This window comes from Equus caballus, chromosome 18, assembly GCF_041296265.1.
Source record: "Equus caballus isolate H_3958 breed thoroughbred chromosome 18, TB-T2T, whole genome shotgun sequence".
NCBI lineage: Eukaryota > Metazoa > Chordata > Mammalia > Perissodactyla > Equidae > Equus > Equus caballus.
Genome location: NC_091701.1, coordinates 58,239,593 through 58,259,881, shown reverse-complemented (window position 1 = coordinate 58,259,881; position 20,289 = coordinate 58,239,593). Strand labels below are relative to the sequence as shown.

At 37.0% G+C, this 20,289-nt stretch overlaps 1 protein-coding gene across 29 annotated transcripts in view; it reads left to right on the top strand.

Moving 5' to 3' along the window:
• The window catches only part of ZNF385B (zinc finger protein 385B), a 383,440-nt gene that overhangs the window by 337,382 nt on the left and 25,769 nt on the right, over window positions 1-20,289 (top strand). For all 29 annotated transcript variants that reach the window (XM_070241352.1, XM_070241356.1, XM_070241359.1 and 26 more), the window contains one exon: window positions 14,696-14,858. In XM_070241352.1, coding sequence (XP_070097453.1) covers window positions 14,696-14,858 — 163 coding nt within the window. The remainder of the gene's footprint in view (window positions 1-14,695; window positions 14,859-20,289) is intronic.

Below are 20,289 nucleotides of genomic sequence, written 5' to 3'. Positions count from 1 at the left end.
GTGTTTTTTAAGTGAGGAAAAAACTTAAACCTACGTATTATTCTGTTGCAGCAATGAATAATAACGGTACAGTAACAAATAAGTGAATTTTAATAAAATCAAAATGACACAAAAGATATAATTTATGTACCTACTAAATTGTACCACCGATGTTTTATTTTCTTCTGTTTCTTAGTTTTAAAGTACATAATAACTTAAAAAGCATAAATTTCAATTTTAAAGATATTAGCCCAAGTCAGTAAAATATGTCATGTATACACTAAAATTTATATTTACCAAACAAGAATAATACTTCTCATAGTTGACACCATCTCACTTTTAAACACAAATAAAACTTCTAAGCACTCACGTAAAACAAGAGAATTGAAGTTTCTCAAATTCTGTTTCTTTGTCTTTACAATCACTGTGCTATCTATCGTTGTTTATTTCAAATCAACTATTGAAATGCTAGAATATGAGTGGCAAAGGGTTTGCAAATTTGAACTTCATCTGAAATGAACTTAGATGATTTTTAACCATTAGGAACTTACTTTCAAGATGAAGAGGTGTAGCAGTCATGATGCGTTAGGAATCTGATGATATAACTGCAAGTTCTCTGTGTTAATTTCCATGCAGTTAATTCAAAGATAAGTAACAAAATTGTGCTAATTTTAAGTTTGCATGTCTATTATTAAAATTCAATTGTAACCACAGCAATTGTTTAGAACTTAGACCAACAGCTTTTGTTTCCAGGGAGGAGTGTTTTATTACTAAGTTTAGAATTTGCCAGCGTGCAATGAAAATAAAAGGCCGACTGATTATTAGTAAATTTTGTGATTATTTTTAAATTATCTACAGACAATGCAACTCCTTACCTCCCACACCTGAAGTATACTACAGACGTTTATTATTCAATTAATAGGAATTCTAGCTCTGTTTTAAACACATGTTATATTCAGCATGGAGATACGTAGTGCTGACTTATACTCAGGATCGCCAATAGTTTCTTTTTTATTTTTGATAATGCCCACTGAGTGTTCTCTGAAACATAGCTTTCATTCTCTCTAAACTTTTTGTTCTCTCTAAAATTACCTGGTTTGTGCTCTAGAAAGAAATAACATTCTATCTTATTTGAAAGACACCTATGGAATCGTTTGATGTGATGACTTATTTGTTTATATCATGAGTTTTTACTGGCTTTTTCTTATATCATTTGAAAGTAATGGAAAAGGATAAATTCACTAAAGGAATAGTTGTTACAGTTTTGTCATTTAAATTGTTTAAATCAACAAAATGTCCTATTTGCAATTTTAAACTAAAAATACCAACATTCTCTTCTTAAGATTTATACATTTACACAGATGGTCATAGAAGGGGGTATTCATTAATAGGTGTAAATGTTGGGAAAATGATAAATGTCTTTATCTGTAAAACAGCAGAATAGAATTACTGAATTTGCAGATGTAGATTAAATAATACAGAATTTGAATATCTGAGACATTGTCTTCAAGCTAGTTTTCTAAAGATCTAGACATTGAATAACTGTCTTTTGCATAAATTTCCATTTTTATAAACACAATAAATTCTTATTAATTTGGACGACATTAATTAGGGATTTGTGATAATTCAGGTATGAGCTGAATTGTACTTTTGTTTGGTCCAAATTCTTTCTTCAAAGATAATGCAAATGAGTCTTGCAAAGGAGGTTGAAGGATAGAGGTTTAGAATACCAAAGGAACCCATTGTTTCCAGCTTGCTTCAGCACTTTCAGGGCAGTCATTAAAACACAAGCAATGACATGATTTAAAATAATTCTTATATATTTTAACAAATCACCTAAGAATACTGGTAGGTAACAGTTATCAACTAACAGCATTTCTTCAAAAATGTTCTACTTTATTTATTTGAAAGACACCTTTTTTCCTCAAATTATAACCATTTAGTAATATCTAATACTATTCTGTTTTTTTAAAGCAAATGAATACGTTTGTGACTTGGTTAACATTTCTCTGAAAGTCATTTGAGTCAAGTGTTTTAACTTAGATAATATCCAGGTTTTATATTCCGGGCCAAACAGATATTGTTTTGAGGCGTGATTTGCCCAATTTAGTTATCTACACTGATTAGATTGAATGATCAATAAATCACTGATTCTGTGTTCTGACCTGGGGCTATCTTGATAGACAAGTCAATGAAACATTGTATTTAATAATTGTTTTTCCAATAACCGAGCAATTGATCTGTTATGAATCTGTTCAACCCATGCCGAGACTAATCAAGCAGCCAGACCCCAAAAATCACACCAACTGGTCACCCCCGCTTCGATCCGCTGCTTCTACTTATAAGCAGAAGTCAGTCAGGAATCTGGAGGGAGTAGGAAGTACTCATTTTATTATGGCCACTTTTGATACCAAAATCTTCGCTCTCTTAGTCACCTATATTCCTCAAAATTCAGGTTTCTAACCAGTTACGAACATCTCTAGGCCAGTTCTTGCCACTGGCCCCATTGTTTGCCAGGCTTTGGCCGCAATGGCTTTTCTTTATTTCCGTGAATCTGCCAAGCTACTTCTGCCCTTCACCCTTTTGGTCTAGTCCATACTCATCACCTACTCTCACCTTAAATGTCTCTTCCTCAGAGCTTTTCTAGACTTCCTAGTCTAAACTAGCCCAACTCCCAATAATAATTTTATACCATCCAGTAATTTTCCTCTATGAAATATATCACAGTTTGTAAAGCTATCTTTCTTTATGTAACTGTTTGATATCTGTTTCCAATACATTCACACACACACACACACACACACACGATTGGATTGTCAATTCCAAAAGGACAAGGACTGAGTATATTTTGTGCATTGCTTTTTCCGTGGTGCCTAGCACAGTACATAAATATTTCTTGAATGAATAAATGGTCCAAAAGGGGATTTTTTTAATCTTTAATCTATGACAACCCAAGGATTGGTTGAGAATTACTGAGTCCATTCTCTAAAATGAAAACTGTATCTTATATGACCTTAAAGGTCACATCCCCAGACCTATTTCCGCCTCCAGATCATCTCCTGTAAGGAAATTAAGATCATTTTTTTATCAAAGTGGCTAAGGGAGAGAGACTATTCTGTTTTGGATCTTTCCCTGTGAAGGCTTCTTGGACCCTGGGCTTGGGGCTTTCTTCAATGGTGTCGTGGTTAAGAGCTTAATCCTTTAATCCTGGGTTTGAATCCAGGGTCTTCCATTTCTGGCAATGTGATATTGGACAATTACTTAACTTTTCAGAGTCTCTGTAAACTCTGGCTATTACTTGATCCAATTCGCATTTTGAAAATGTCACTCTGGCTGTTGTGTGGAGAACAAACTGTAAGAGAGCAAGAGAGGCCTTTGGGTGATCACTAAAGAGCTGTTGCAGTAGTCCAGGCAGAAGACGATGGCAGTTTAGACCAAGGTGGTTGTGACTGAGATGTAAAGAATCAGCTGGATTAGAGAAACATTTAGGAGGTAATCTATAGGACTTAGTCATTGATTGAATGTGGTGGTGGAGGTAGAGTGTGACAATGAGGATGATCCCTGGATTTGGCTCTTGAAACAGATGTGGAGTGATGCTATTGGCAGGAAATGACTACTGGAAGAGGACTACGCAGTTCAGGCAGCAAAGCAGAGACAAGTGATACCAGGAGTTTTGGTTCGGAACTTATGTTTAAGGTATTTTGAGATATCCAAGTGGATAGTCTGAGTCTGAAGCTCAGAAAAGAGATCTGAACTAGAGAGGTAGAAACCAGGAAATTATTGGTGTAGAGGAGGTTGGGGAAGTTGTAGTGTGGGTGAGATCGAATGGGGAGTAGGCTGGAAAGTTTGGAGTAAGAAGACAAGAAGGCCTAATACTGAGCCTTGGAATATATCAACATTCAGTGACTGGGCAGGGGAGGATGAACCTACAAATGGTTCTGAAATGAAGGTGGGGCAACACCAGCCTCAGAAAGAACCTGAGAAAGCGTGCCTTCCAAAGAGGAAGCAAGGGGTCAGCAGGGTCTGGTGCACTGGCCACCTCATCAAGCAAGATGAGGAATAAAAGATGTTCGTAGTTTTAGGATATAGGGCATTGGTGTTTTGGTGATGTATGTTTTGGGGCATTGGGGTGGACCAGATTAGAGAAGACAAAATGGAGATGTGCACACAATTAACTTAAATTAGACTGTGAAAGAGAGAGAGAGTGAAAAGCTAGGGGTAGGTTGAGGGATGTTTTATTTTGGTTGGGGAGATCTGAGCTTGTTTAAACACTGATGGGAAGGATTTTTTCGTGGGGGTTAAATATAAATGTAAAAAAGAGAAGAGATAATAGACACTGGAGAAGGCAAAAAGGAACAGCATCTCTGGATTGAGAGACTTGCCTTAATGAGAGGAATACCTCCTTTTCTATAAAAGCTCTGGATTTTGGTTTATAGTATCCCTAAAATTTGAAATCTGTGTATTTGAGAACCCCATTACTCCCTGACTTGCTGTGGTAAGAACCTTCTGGTTACTCTCCAGTCTTTTCTTTCCTTCTAGTTGGCCTTTGCTACTAACAGATTGTGCTAGTAAAAAAGCCCTCAGTGGCTTCTCATTACCTACCTAAGTATGCTATCTGTTAACTGCCTTCCCACTACCTAGCATTTAAGGCTTCAACAATAGGGTATTTGCCTTTCTAATCTTTTCTTCCACTATACTCTACCTACACCTGCATTTCACTCAAACTGGATTATTCATATTTCCCTAAACAAAAATTTGTTTTTTCAGACATTTTTTCCTTATCAGAGTCTTCTCCTTATTGGGAGTATGTACCTCTTGCCTTTGGAATCCTTTCTGTTATTGAAGACTCATCTCAAGGCCCTTTCTTTCCTCCAGTTTGCATACCATTTTCTTAAGCCCAGGGCAGGGGTGCACATTTTGTTGCCTGATTCCCAGAAATACGCTTAGGAGAACATATAGCTACAATATATACAAATTAGGGTATGGAAACTAATTAGGAAAATTTAAAATGTCTGCTTTAATTCAATTAAAGTACTTTTAAAAATCATTTCTAGTTGTAAAAGAAGAAAAATAACCATTTTAAGCATCTAATGCCTATTTTTGCATCATGGGTGACAGCACAACTCTGGAAACAACTTATATATCTTTCAATAAGATGCCGTTGAAATAAATTTGGTTCAGTCATATAGTGGAATATATATACACAACCATTTAAAAAATTAGAAAACTTTCTAATTACTCATTTTAAAAATGTCTAAGATCTATTGTTAAGTAGAAAAGCAAAAGCTGAACAGCAGAACAGCATATGTGGTATTTAGGTTTTTGTCTAAAAATAGAAGAATGGAAAAATACATATATACATATATATTTGCTTGATAGGCGTGCAAATTTTCTCTGGCAGGCTATATGGAAAGTGACAACTAGTTGCTGAGTCTGAAAGGTAGACTTTTCACAGTAGATACTTTTTTCCAATACTTTTGGACTGTGGGATTGGATTGCCTAGACAAAAATAAAAACAATTTTAAACCTTAAAAGAAACAAAAGTAATGGTTAGCTAATTAGACACAAGTAAAATTGTATAGAAATCGTGGATGATTCAAGTCCAAAGATTGCAGATCTGCCAAATATTATAACTACTGGTTAAGAAAATCCTTCCTTTGAAGGCTTTCTGATCCTTCAGTGGGATTTGACTTTGAACCTTTTCATCTCTTGTCTGGATAATGTAATGGCCTCCTCTTCTAGTTCGCCTCACCCCCAACCTCCCCACCGTATACTCGTAGCTTATTCTCCACACAGTAACTAGAGTGATCATTTTATAAACAGAAATCAAACAAGGCTACTGCTCTGTTCAAACCACTGCTGGGATTTCCCATCTACGTAGAATAAAAGGCAAAATCCTTACAACGGCCAGTTGCTGTTCCCTGGACCTGAAATGCTCTTCTCCCAGATATCTACCTGATTAACTCCTTCACTTCATTCAGGTCTCTGTACAAATGCCCCCTCAACAGAAAGACTTTCCTTATACCTAAAATGGCACCCCATCCCATCATAGTCTACCCTCCCTACCTTTCCTTATTTGTTTGTAGCACCATCTAATGTATTATAAATGTATCACATCACTTAACACTTAGTATCTAAAATATATGTAAATCTATATTTCATTGTTGATTTCCCCATACTAGAATGTAAGTTTCACTAGACCTGCATTCCACAGCACTTAGAATGATGCCTGGAACATAATAGGTAATCAATAAATATTTGTCAAATGAAAGAATAAATGAAACTTAAGTGTTAAATTCCTGCTTTTTAAGACTTTTCTTATTCTGTCCGATATATTTTGTGTTCAATTCAACAGCTCTTTGTTGAGTGTGTACCATGTAATAGGTGCTTCAGAAGACTCAAAGATGAGTCAGACAGTGCTCACATTGATCATATCATATATTATATGAACAACCTTTGTTGTGACTATTGTTGGTGAGTAGACCTTTTAGACAATATCACACAGAATCAGAAACTGGAAGTTCACTTAGCATTCGCTGATTATATCCAGATATTTTGGTATTTATGGGTGAATCAAAGTTACAGGCATGTTTATTTATTTTTGCCTCCAGTAGACCAATCTTTTATACGTAAAGAAGGTTGACCAGATTAATCTGGGATGAAAACTTCTAGTTCAATCTGGTACTTTAATGTAGAGACAGCCTTAACATGTCCCAGGTTGGCTAAGTGACTACTGCAGATGTACAGTTTCTTTATTTTCTTTTAGTTAAATTTGTATGTTTTGAAAGGAGATAGTATTAATCTTCACATTTACATATTTCACTTAATTTTGAATTATAAAATGCTGGGTTTTAAAAATTGGTTTATGGCTTTGAGGTATGAGTTTTACAAAAATCTATTTTGTAAAAGAGGTTTTCAAATGAGTAATGATAAATAAATAATATATTAAACATATATAAAATATTAGTAAAGCCATTCTTCAACCAATTTTCTGAGCATTGCATTTTCAAAGTTACTTTGCCACTTTTGTCTACATTAAGCATATTATATATCAAACGTAAGGAGACACAATGCAAATTCTAATTTTAGATTTATTTTGTATCATTTATGTAAATTTCTTTAATATGGAAATGGAAGTAAATGTAATACCTTCTAGACTGATTAAAAATTAATGTGTAGAAGCCTGGGAGCCTAATTTAAAAGACCATCAGAAGACTTGAATTAGTTAGCTGTAGAGTCACGACTTCAATGCGTAGACTTGAATTATATTGCATTACTTATCACTGAGTAACGAAAATGGCTCTTAGAAAGCACGCAATGGCAATCCATTTCCCTACTGAAAGGGCTGCACCCTCAAACATGGTAGAAAGAAATCTGGGATGTAACTGTGAAATCACTATAAACTCTGAGCTACCCTTCTTTACAGTGCAAGGTAGCTGAGAATCACTAAGTAAAATTTGCTAGTTTAATATAAAATATGAAATTAATTTGAGAGGTGGATAATTTCCACTTTTGAATACTTTGGGAAATCACAAATGACTCAAGAATATTAAGTAATTATTAACAAACCCTTAATGTTTTGTAATGTATTATAAAAATAAAAGATGATGTTCATGTGTTTCATAAAAATTCTAAGATTTAGACATTCTAACAGGTTAGGTCCCCATATGCATAATTCTTTGAGAAAGTTAGATATTTTTATAAATTATAAATGTTCCCATCATTTCATATTCAAGGTTATGTTAGTGTACAGAGCACTAATTTTCCCACTTTGGCATAACTTAGAGAATATGGCTTATCAAGTGCATTCTGTGTGACTTCATGGTTTACTCCCCCTTATAATTTGGAAGGGAGATTAAGGGCATATTTCACCAGGGTTCATTTACTTCATTTTGCCTCATGTAAACTCTAGTGCACATAGTAGGAGTTTACACATACATTTATCATTAAGTTGACTCAAATATTGGCCCCCAACCTAGAAGACAAAGTAAATATACCTTTCAAAAGTTGTAATGTAGGGGTCAGTCTGGTGGCACAGCGGTTAAGTTCACATGTTCTGCTTCAGTGGCCCAGGGCTCACCAGTTCAGATCCCAGGTGTGGACCTATGCATCACTTGGCAAGCCATGCTGTGGCAGGCATCCCACATAGAAAGTAGAGGAAGATGGGCATGGCTGTTAGCTCAGAGCCAGTCTTCCTCAGCAAAAAAGAGGAGGATTGGTGGCAGATGTTAGCTCAGGGCTAACCTTCTTCAAAAGAAAAAAAAAGAAAAATATTGTAATGTAATTAAAATGGAGAAGTAAACAGTCTGTTGTTTTTTTTTAAAGATTGGCACCAGAGCTAACATCTGTTGCCAATCTTCTTTTGTTTTTTTCTTCTTCTTCTCCCCAAAGCCCCCAATACATAGTTGTGGATTCTAGTTGTAGGCCCTTCCAGTTGTGCTGTGGGATGCCGCCTCAGCATGGCCCAATGAGCGATGCCATGTCCATGCCCAGGCTCCAAACTGGCGAAACCCCAGGCCACCAAAGTGGAGCACTCAAACTTAACCACTCAGCCACAGGGCCAGCCCCGTGGACATAAATTTTAATTGTGGCCTAATTTGAAAATAAGCAGAGGACAGGAGGGGAGAGCAGGATTGAATAAATCAAAGGATTTGGGGCTCAGATCACAGTTGTCATAGCCAAGCTCAAATAACTGTCTCTTACACCCTGCTCTCTACTCAACCTTAAACTAGAAACAGGGTATGTGTTTGGATATTCAGAGAAAGAATCTTAGATTTTGGGAAATCATCTAAAATTAATAATCCACCTTCACATAATTAAATTATAACCTCATTGGGAAAATGAGGCAAACTTTTGTTCACTTGGAACTCTATAAGAAAAAATTTAAAAAAAAAAATCACTTTATTGGGGCCAGCCCAGTGGTGCAGTGGTTAAATTCAGTGCGCTCCACTTTGGCAGCCCAGGTTCGCGGGTTTGGATTCCAGGAGCAGACCTACACGCTCATCAAGCCATGCTGTGGCAGCATCGTACATGCAAAATAGAGGAAGATTGGCACAGATGTCAGCTCAGGGAGAATCTTCCTCACCAAAAAAAAAACTCTCTTTATTAAAAAAGCCACTTTTTGCTATATTCCAGATGATTTTAAACTCAAATGTCAGTGTTTTTCTAATTCATCATGTAAATTCTGTCATAGTTCTTAGGTTCATTTATAGCTTCTCCATGTTTCAATATGTAAAGTAATTCCACCAATGAATCATGCACCAGAAACATGAGCATCGACTCTCTTAGCTGACTAATAAGCTACATTTGAAAAATTAACTTGAAGCCCACTAAATATCTTAACATTTTAAGAAATTAGTTAATTTGCCTACGTGGAACTTTTTCTATAATGTGAACGAATATGTATGTAATGCTCTTTTATTCAAATAGTGGCAATTGAAAGCAGCTGCAACCCAGGAATTCTGCTTCTGTCTTGTGATGTTTGATAGAATCTAAATTAGACCCAAAGAGAATTAGCAGTCTAGAGTGTGCCTCATTTTCTTCCTAGAGAGCCACCACATTCTTCTTTAGTAACAAAGAAATATTTGGAGTTGATGGCTTTTTTTTATATATACCTTAAAAACAGTAAATGTGAAACATCATAGCCAGAAATCTGGCCCTGCAGGACACCATTTGCATTGAATTAGATATGAATAGTGCTCCACTCCGCCTGGAGTTAAGCCAGGTGGTGACCCTGGACAGGCCACAGCAACCTGGAGTGTTTCACTTAGCTGTAAATTAGAAATTAGCAAAGACTTTGTGTCTTTTTAAGCTAAAAATCTCACAATGGTTATAATTTTATCTGGACTTTGTTTTCAACAGATCCCAGTAGATGAGGATTGAATGAAGTGAATATCAAAGCCAGTAGTATGTCATTACTGATATTGCAGGCCTTACAATTGCAAATATCAGCAGAAAGACTTACTAGCAATCTTTGGATTACGTAAGCCTTTCTCTTGGGTGCATCTTATGTTTCCTAAGTTGTAGCTTTGTCTCTGTGAGTGTATGATTTTGTCAATGCAATAAGTATGTGCAAAAAGAATTTTAATAGGTAAAAATAGTCTTATGTTAAAGCAAAGATTCAAGTAATTATTTAGCTATTACTCTAATTTTAGTTTGTTTCTTAATATGTGTGTCTATAATAATATTAAGCGCTATGTTTTTATCTCAAATAATTATTAAAGCTTCAACATAAATAATTTAGTTGTTCTTTTAATATGGGATTATGGTTTGAAGCTAGTTAAAATCTATGATGTAAAAGCAACATCTTACTTCCTAACCATCTATACAAGATACCTACCAATACAGCATTTGCTTTTTTAATTGTAGGACACTATTATTTCTTTTCTGCTCCACAGGGGATAATAGTTTTCAAGGTACCATGATGCGGTGGCCTTGCCCTGTTGTTCCTTTTCTCTCTGTGTGTTCTAGAGATGCTGAAAAGCGAATGTGCCCGGGAGCACTGCATCGTTCACAGGACTTCACTGCCCTGGCGTGTACTGGCCCCTTTGCTGAAACCCTCCCCTGCACGCTGCCACTTCAGAACCCTGCCCCCAGAGCAGGGCCCTCTCTGATGTCCCTTTTTCACGAAGCTTCCATGATCCCCTCCAATCCGACAAGATTTACCTCTGCTCTGACTCCCAGACTTCCTTGTTGTTCTTGACCTCCCGTTTTCCACTCTCTGCTTTGGGTTATAGTTATTTGCATGCATGTCTTTTCTTCCAAGTACCATTCTTGCGAGTAGGAGTCTTTGTTTTTAATCCTTCATTATGTCTAGCACATGGCAGGTGCTAAATAATTCTTTGTGGAATAAATAATCACGTTTCCCCTTGTTAGTTTAGCCTGGTAGTTCATTTGACATCTGTTTTATTTGGCATTTTAGTGTATGGAGTTTTTCTGAAAATTAACTGACCTCTGTTATTTCCCCTATAACACTGCTTAACAAATTGAGATCTAAGGTCTCAGAAAAAACAGATGCCAATAGTTTTAATGATGTACTTTTCTTTAATTATGAGAACAGTTCTAATTACTTTTTTAAATGCAACAAGATTGGTTCTTTTGGTAAATACGTAGTTGAGGACTTTCTCCAGCAACATTGCCCTTCCCAGGCCTCTTTGTGATTCTGTGTTTGGACTTTCTTTCTACACAAAGTGAACACAGTTTAATATCATGTTTCAAAATCCTAGCCACGTCTCTGAAATCCAAATTAGAAATAAAGTAAAAAACAGAAATGGGAGCACAGTGAATTTTACAATTTCTCATTATTACATTTTTATTTTTCAAGTAATACATTATCTCATTCTTTATCTTTTTTGTTTGGACTAGTTGAGTCCTGAGAGATGTAGAGGATTTGGAAAAGTGAAGGGCTTTAATAACAAAGATGGAGATGAATGGAAGGAAAACATTCCAGGATCTCATTTCCTGTCAAAGCTACACCTCTACTGGTGGGTATTCAGATAGCTGCTGGAGTGACCGCTGAGAGAAGAACCTAGATAACCACGAATTCTTGTGTGGAGGTCACTATGGTGGTTTAGGCAACTCTCATTCTGGCAACTCTTGGCAAGTGATTTCTATGATCACTGCCAGCTGGGGGCACAGCAGCCCTTTTGGCGGAGAAGCAGAAAGCAAACCATTAGTGCTAGACAAACATGAGTCTACTGATTAGTCATCGAGGTGTAAAGTCAGTCGGTTTGGTCAACCAAGTCTCTTAGAAGTGACACAAGAGCCATTGTTGATTGGACTTGATTGTGTTTCCTAGTTCATGGGTTTTCTGGCTCTTGTCCTTGTGTCTTTCACTCCTCAATTAAGGAAATTCCTAGATAATGAAGTCAGGTTAATCGTGTTACTGTTTAACAGTGTCTCATTTCACTTGAAGATTTGCCCAGGATTTAGAAGGTGTTGACACTCTCAGATACAGTCCTGTGGATAGCAAAGTGCTACTACTAAGAATACCACATGGGAATGGGAAAGATGCCCACTGTGAGTGAGTGCCTGCCACTGTGTTTATTCCACAATCTCTCCCAAACAACAGTCAGTAGAAGCTACGAGCCCTTGTTGCACCTCTCTCCATGCCCCAGAGCTCAAAAGGAAAACGGGCCATGGCTAGGGGCACTGGATTCCATCTTGGCATCCACTGAGGTGTCGCTTAGCTGGATCTTTAACCCAAGTGCTAACTGATGCTGTTAACTTTCTGCAGTGATGCCAGGAAATAATAAGGAGGAAATGACACTCTGCTTATCTTGTGCTAGCTGGTTTTATTCAGGGAACCATGTTTCTTTTGCCAAAAGGCACCAAAGTAACATCACACTGTTTAGTATACTTGGAAAGATGAATTATTAGGAGGTCTTCTGATGTCTTGTAGGAACTGTTATATACCTAAAAAGCGAGACTTTCTTAGCTGCTCACAAGAAGGATCAGGCCTGGTATTATGCTAGTAAATTTCCCATGAATTAAGCGGATATCCCCTAGGTTTATAAACTTGTGTTAAAATATAATCCTTCACTGAGTCATTAAAAGCAGTGTGCTTTTTGTGTGTGTAATTTTTCACTTCTAGTAAAGTTATAATGTTAACCTAGTGTGAGTATGTGTATGTAAATGTGTGAACATGTAGTTAAATAGGGGTGCACATGGAAGCATTTCAGACCTACAAAGTGCCTTCTACATCTACCTGTGTGACTTTTGATAAGTCATTTAACTTTTCTAGGCTTGGTTTTCTGTTTGTAAAATGCTGACTAATGGTACTACCTCACAGGGTATTATGAGGATGAAATGAGCCGACACATTTTGAACTGTGCTTGGCAGAGGCTCCATAATATTAGTCATTTGTCTCAATGATATTAGTCATTATTAATATTACTTCACATGATCAATTTTTAAGATGTTGTGTATTTTCTTAATTTATAGCTACCCAACTATATGAGCTGATTTAACCATTCTTGGTTGGTAATAAATAAAGGACTTAAAATAATGTTACACTTTTCCCCTCCCTCGAGATTTTTTTTTTCAATTTGATGGAGAACAAGAAGAGAAGTCCTTGAGCAAACCAACTGTGAGCAGTGATAAGTCAATGATGATCTAAAGCGATATTTATGAAAAGCTATTCAGGAGGTTAGGGATTGTGTACAGTCAATACAGGGCTATTGACCTCGGGTGCCTGGGGTTATATGCTAGGGAAAACACTGATTTTTATTTTTTTTTTTGAGGAAGATTAGCCCTGAGCTAACTGCTGCCAATCCTCCTCTTTTTGCTGAGGAAGACTGGCCCTGAGCTAACATCGTGCCTATCTTCTTCCACTTTATATGTGGGACGCCTACCACAGCACGGCATGTCAAGCGGTGCCATGTCTGCACCTGGGATCCGAAACGGTGAACCCCGGGCCGCCTAAGCAGAACCTGTGCACTTAACTGCTGCGCCACCAGGCCAGCCCCAAAACTGATATACCTTTAGTTGAAATATAGAATTAAAACCTGGCTCGTTCTGTCCATTGTCACTTCTACCTACCTACTTACCACACACACACTCTCCACCTGTATTCCTCTTGCTGAGGAAAATGAATAAAAATGTTAGCATAATCACCTTCAAACACACAAGGGTATATAAGGAAAACTGATGTAAACAAAGTTATTACTTTAGAAATCCTCTAATCAAACTCATTTTATATGATAGGTTTATCATCCATTTCACTTTTATAACTAAGCTAATATAGAAAATATGTTTCAGTTTGTTTTGTTTTTTTTAACCAAATGCATGTTTACATTTTCAGGGTCTATTCAAAATAAAATTGAAGTGAATATACTTAGATTCCTTTGTTAATATGTACATTAGTATGACATGCCAAAAAGATACAATCCTTGTTCTTTAGACAGAGGGGAATTTTCCAAATGTCAATAAATTGACGAAATGTTTTTCTCGTTTTGCTGTACTTTGTTTTTGTCTTTTGAAGATTTTTAGTCATCGCTTGTCTTGATCTCTTTCTTCCTTTTGATCTAGTATTGAAGTCGCGGTTCCACCTGTGCTCTGTGCACGAGTGAATGTAAGGCTAACTGCTTTGACTTCAGAATCACATGTGAGATCACAAACAAGAATTGTCCCTCCCTGCTTTGTGGCTTGTATCATCTGTTCTTGGAACTGGAATCATCAAAATGACGCAGGAAGCGCATGTAGATGACTCCAAATTGTAGTGCCATTTCCACTCACTAGCAGGCTGCTTTGTCCCACCAGTTGCTCTCAGAGCAGAGCCCAGAAGAAAGTAGATGCAGACGGACAGGTTTGCAGCTGAAAGGAAACAAAATGGAATGGTTGTGGAAGGACATGCCTGGGTAGGATGCTCAAAGGAAGCAGCTTGCTGCCGGCCCAATGTTTGAGAAGTGACCGCAACAGGCAGTGGTGAGAGGGCACTGGTGACAAAGCTCACCTTCATCCCAGTTTTGCCCTGACCCTGTTGTCCACTCACGTAGTGTCTGGTTTGTAAAGACGCAGATCCTCTGTGTTGTGTAGAAGGTTTCAATATACAAAAACCTCTTAGATCCTGGTATACCATTAAATGCCAAAAACGTAGTGGAGGGCTGAGTTGTAAATGTCTGTGGTTCCTATGATTGAATGTATTTTCTCCTGCATGATCATCCATTGTGGTGTTTGTAAGTAGCAGAAAATGAGCCTGATTTGTTCTCCTTTGTAGAGCCAGGCCGAGGCCCACTACAAAGGAAGTAAACATGCCAAGAAGGTCAAAGCACTAGAGGCAACGAAAAATAAACCCAAAATGGTTTCTTCCAAGGACAGCGCAAAGGCTAATCCCAGCTGCTCCATCACTCCAATCACAGGCAACAGCTCTGACAAATCAGGTCAATGCCACTTTTTGTTCTTTACATTCTTTGTGTTCCTCCTGGTCCCCTGCCCCAACCCCATTCTCCTCCCCTCAGCTGTTGCATGTTACTCTCCATGGTTTGTTCTTATAATATGAATATGTTTCCTTCACAGGAAGGGTTATGTGTTTGCCCGGAATCTAAGCATTTGATGTTACCATTCCATATTGTTAAATATATACATTGAAGTATATATGTGTGTGTGTAAATATATCTATATAAGTATCTATGCATGAAAATAAGTAGAGGCAGCTTAGTCAAAATGTGTTTAGACAAAAATCAAGAAATGCATCTAAAATACCGAGTTTATTATTCCTTTCTATTCATTTTATGTTTGGTTTTTACTACAGACTTTTTTTAAAACTTGTTTTTAAATAAAATAGACATTTTTATATTCTCTCACCCCAGTAAAGGTGAGTGGAAGGGCAGAAAGGGGAAGTTTTCTGAGTGGCATCATTAAATGGATCTGGAAATGTGTTCCATAATAAAAGATTTTGATTTTTGAAGATCTTCATAGAGTTCCCCTCAGAGCTGCAAACAAATTTGAGGATTTGAAGGGAACTATTTACAAAGTTATGAACTGACTACAAAAGAACTTTCTATAATTGGAAATGGCTTACTAGTGGACGCGCCTCTTAAGAAGAGTCTGTATTTCATAATCCCAATGAATCAGCAGATTTTCTGAGTAGCTTCAAACTGAATGATTCAGAGAGAAGGGAAGAAATTCATTTTTCTAGCATGTATACCATGAAATTGGATGTTAAACAGGCTTTCACACACTCACATCTGCCCCTGGAGGCCACAATGGCTAAGTCATCTTGTTTCCGTGATTAATTGAGGAACAGTGTCTATCAAAGGAGATTAAGAAAATATGTCCTTTTCTCTTATGTTTGACTCTTTCTTTAGGGACCTCTCTGTTGTTGGAAACACAAACACACAGGCACACACACCCTTACCCTTCTCTTCTGCTTCTCTTCTGCTCTTCAAATCCTTGTGGAATTTGAGGAGGAGACTTAAGAAGGCTTTCCTGTGGCTGCCCAGGGCCTTTGGAAAAGAGCAAATCCATTACTGTGAGAGGAAGTTTCAGAAAAGCCTAGTCAGACAGAGAGACAATGTAGGAAGGAACCATTATTGATTAGGTCCCGTAGATGCTGGTTCCAAAAGCTTGGCAGCCTGGAAGGTTATTTGGGTTAGTGAGCTAACCCAAATTTGGTTAATAAAGACTTTTTGTTCTTTGTATAACAGAATCACTAAATCATGTCGTGTGATCAACAGATAATAAATATTAGATTATTACATTGCACTTCTCCCCTTCTAAAGTTACAAAGCCTTTTTATGTATGTTATCTAATTAATCTTTAACCCAGATCTATCAGATATTACAGTCAAACATTATCTCCAGTTTACAAAATAGCAAACCCAGGCGAGGTCCACCTTGGGGCCGTTATTTGCTGGAGATTACTCAGTATTTGGAAGAACAGGATCTATCATTGCTTGACTTCCTGCTTGGTTTCATTTTCCACACAATATTGTTGCCTCTATGAAACAGAACTCTGTCAAAGGTTTTATTGCCTGAATTATACTCTTTACCTGCAGCAATACTCATAAGCAAAATGATGAAACAATGGAGGTTAGTGTCACTCCCTTCTTTCAGCTTATTTTGTGTCTTGAGCTAGTAGCACGGTTCCTAGGTACTGTAAATGTTCCAATGTTGCTATTGCGTGTGCTCACTGCTCCCCTTAAGTTATATTATTTTTTGGGAATTGGGTTTGCTCTAGGGAGAGTAGTAAAAGTAATGAGCAGAAGAAAGTGTTAAAAATGGAAATAGAGAAGTCTCAATGACAGAAGAATCAATAAAAGAATAGAAAGCAATTAGAGAAGGAAAGGTGTGGAAGAAGAGGAAAGGAAGTAGGAAAGAAAGTCAAAGATTAGGGGATAGACCTAAGGAAAGAGTGCTATGGAAAAAGAAAATCCAAATAAAGGGGCCTGGGTCACAATCATGACACGCCTTATACCTGCAAGGTGCCCAATGAGCTTATGTTAAAAGAAAGTTTAACAATTCAAGGCTTTTATTTCAACCCTCGAATGCTGGCGAATGCTCTGTGAAACAGAGAGACTTCCTGAGCAGCTGGGTTTGCCTAGTGAACAACAGGAACGCACCAGGGTCAAGTACAGCAGAGTCATAAACAAGGAAAGAGAACTGGGATCTGGAAGAACCCCAGGGGCTGAGAGTGGAGTGAGGGGGAGACAGATAACCACAGAATCTCTTCCTCAGGAGCTATGAGGCGGTCTTCAGTCCTGCACGCTCTGCTTCCTCTGCCACTTCCCTATCCACCCGCAGAGTACCTGTGGTCCAACAGTACTGGCCTCCCTTACCATGCCACTGTGCAGAATTGGACTAGATGTAATGGAAACCACCTATTATTTAGGGTTACCTCATTTTCCATGTTTCCTTACTCAAAAGTTGTATAAATTATTTGGTAATTCATTGGTTGGGTCATTCAAATTACTTTTTTGTTTCTCCATATTTTATATAAATGTTAATACTAATGAAATATTTTATTTGTTCTATTATCTCCACAAAAGCAATACCAAAGTTGTTGAAAGATGGCACTGTTTTAAAAATAAAGTGGGTTGTATTTGCTAAATAGATACATATTCTTTTGTCACCTTTAACTGAATGTTGGCTACTAAGCAAGAATTTCCACATATGTTTTGTAGAATTTTCAAGTTGGGAAATTAGAAGTTTTGCCCAGATGGGAAATCTGGTCTAAATAGTGTAATAATAACCTTTGTTAACTACCTTTCTAAATCCTTAAAAAGCTTCCACAGCTTTGTCAGAATCATAGATTTTTTTGGTAGCGGGTTCTTATTTCATTTAAAACCTGTCTTAGAAGAAAAGAAGACATGAAAACTTCATAAATGGTCTAGGTGAGATGTAGAGGGGTGGGGGAAGGAGGAAGAATGGTGACTGTGGCACTTAATTGGATGAAATCTTTGATTTCTGACAACATTGCCTCTGAGTCAGCCAAAAATTAGTAAAAGTCACAGTGAAAAGTCATGGTTGACTAGCAAATCTTAGGAGACTGAAATTCCCTAGCATTGGTCTTTTTCTTCTTAATGACGAGCTCCTGTCAAGTGGGCTTAGGCAGTATCTATGTGATTGTTAGTTATTTGAATGAAAAGTAAAAATGTTAGTTACTTGAGGTCTCAGCTGCCAGATTTCAGCTATCCAGGCATTCACAATATCTATAGAACTGATTAATTCAATTTCCATTTTCATGTTTCAGCATCAGTAACCTAGCAGTAGAATGTTGTTCAATGAAGGCGAATCATGAGGGAGAGGAAATAGCCAGTTGTTGAGGGAAGAAGCTTCTGGGAGAACAGATCCTGGAATTCCCTGAACATCAGTCAGAAAAGGGTGATTTCAGAGTATCTGACAAGGTGCATGAGACCCACAGATGACCTCTCTCTGCTCCTTGAGAATACAGAGTATTTCTTCTAAGAAGTGGCCTAACAATCTTCCAAGAGCTAGAAAAGCCTTTTTACCTGCTATTTTGGCACATGGGACAACCATTTTTTTCTCTTATGTTACGTCTGGAAACGTAATTTGCTTCATAGATTCTGGTATCTGGATCTGTGCAATACGAAGAGATTTGTCATAATGGAGCTATCAGATAAAAAATGCCAGGGTGTCATGGCAAGCTTTCTTTTTTTCTCAGGTCAGTAAACAAAATGAGTTTAAACTACAATAGCAAGAATTTCGTTGATTATAAAAATCTCTGACCACATGATTGGGAAAAAAAATAAATATGTTTCATTAAAGGCAGTTAAGTAAGAATAGCTGTCCCGTTTACTTTTGAGAAGTTGGGGTAGAATTAAATGTAAAATCCAGAGAAATGGCTTTTTGGTCTCCTAGGATCTATCCCAACTTTTAATGATGTATCAACGGGAGTTCAAAACATGGTAGGAGGGAGGAGAAATGTGCTTTGGGAGAATTGGGGTCAAAACACAGCAAGCATTAGGCAGCTTCAGGAAGATGGCTAGAACATATTGGACACTCTACCCAAATTTCTCCCTGGAGTTCAAGTGTCATAATGCCATATGACAGTACATTTCCCTGTGATAATATGGCCTATATATCAAATTGAATGCTCTTTTGTGACAGCATTTTACCCCTCATAACAGGTTCCAAAAACCGAGAGCCTTCGAAAAATCTTATTTCTTGAAAATAATAAAATATTGTGAGAATCAACCTAATGATAAAATATTGTGATAGTCAACCTAATGGTCCATATGTCTAGTCTTTAGCACGAGATGTTTTTTTAAAATTAATTAGATATTAAGATGGGGAAAAATACATTTCTAGTTCAAAGTATATAAAGCTATTTAGAGCTAAACAGCCTTTAATCAGTTGCTGTCTAAACAGATGAAACAGATGGAATGACTCAAAATGCTATAGATATATTTATAAATGCAATTAAGAGCAAAGATGATGGAACCAGCATATTCTGCTTGAAATACAACAATAGGAACACCTTAAATTTGTTCAGTTTATAAAATCCAGTCACATATATGTTTTTGTATGACCCTCTCAACAACCCTGTGACAGGGAGGGCTGAAAGTAGTATCCATTTTTCATTCATTCATTCAACAAGCTTTATATCCATTTATTCACTCAACAAATATTTATTGTCTATACTAAATAGTATAGTATTAATGTATATTTTACCAGATACTAGGGTGCAATAATGAACAGAAAGACATTTTCTTGCCCTCAAAGAGCTTCCAAGCTAGTGTTGGTTTTTCTTTTCACTGTGTTGGATATTAGGGTTGCAAAGGAAATTAATATATAGTCATCACTTTCAAGCTGCTCCCAAAAATATGGTTACAATGAAGAACCCGAGTCTTGAAAAGGTTAAATGACTTGTGTAAGTTTGCACAACTCATACCCCAATAGCATCAGAGCAGGAGCTCAGGGCTTCTTGTTCCATGCATATTCCATTATTCCCATTACTTCTAAACTTCTCTGATTGGAGAAGTAAAAACAAGTATCCCAATGGGCAAAGTCAGAAATCACTAAACCACTGTTTTAAAGAATTAGTATTAGGACCATATATTACTTTTTAAATTGCTTGCTGACTATTGATATTTTTTAGTAGGAGCTATGGCAATGAAAGAGTCATTAAGGCTTTGTTTTATTGATAATCCTTAATTCCTCTGCAGTATGTTGTCTGTAGCATTTAACTGTAATAGAACAAAGCTTTAGAAGTTACAGATCTTTTCAAGGGCAAGTTTGAATGAAAACACTCATTTCAGGTAAATGACAAATGTTCTCAAAGCTCCAGCTTGACAATTGTCGACTTTACGTGTCTAGAGACAAATATACTTACTGAGATAGAGGTCACACT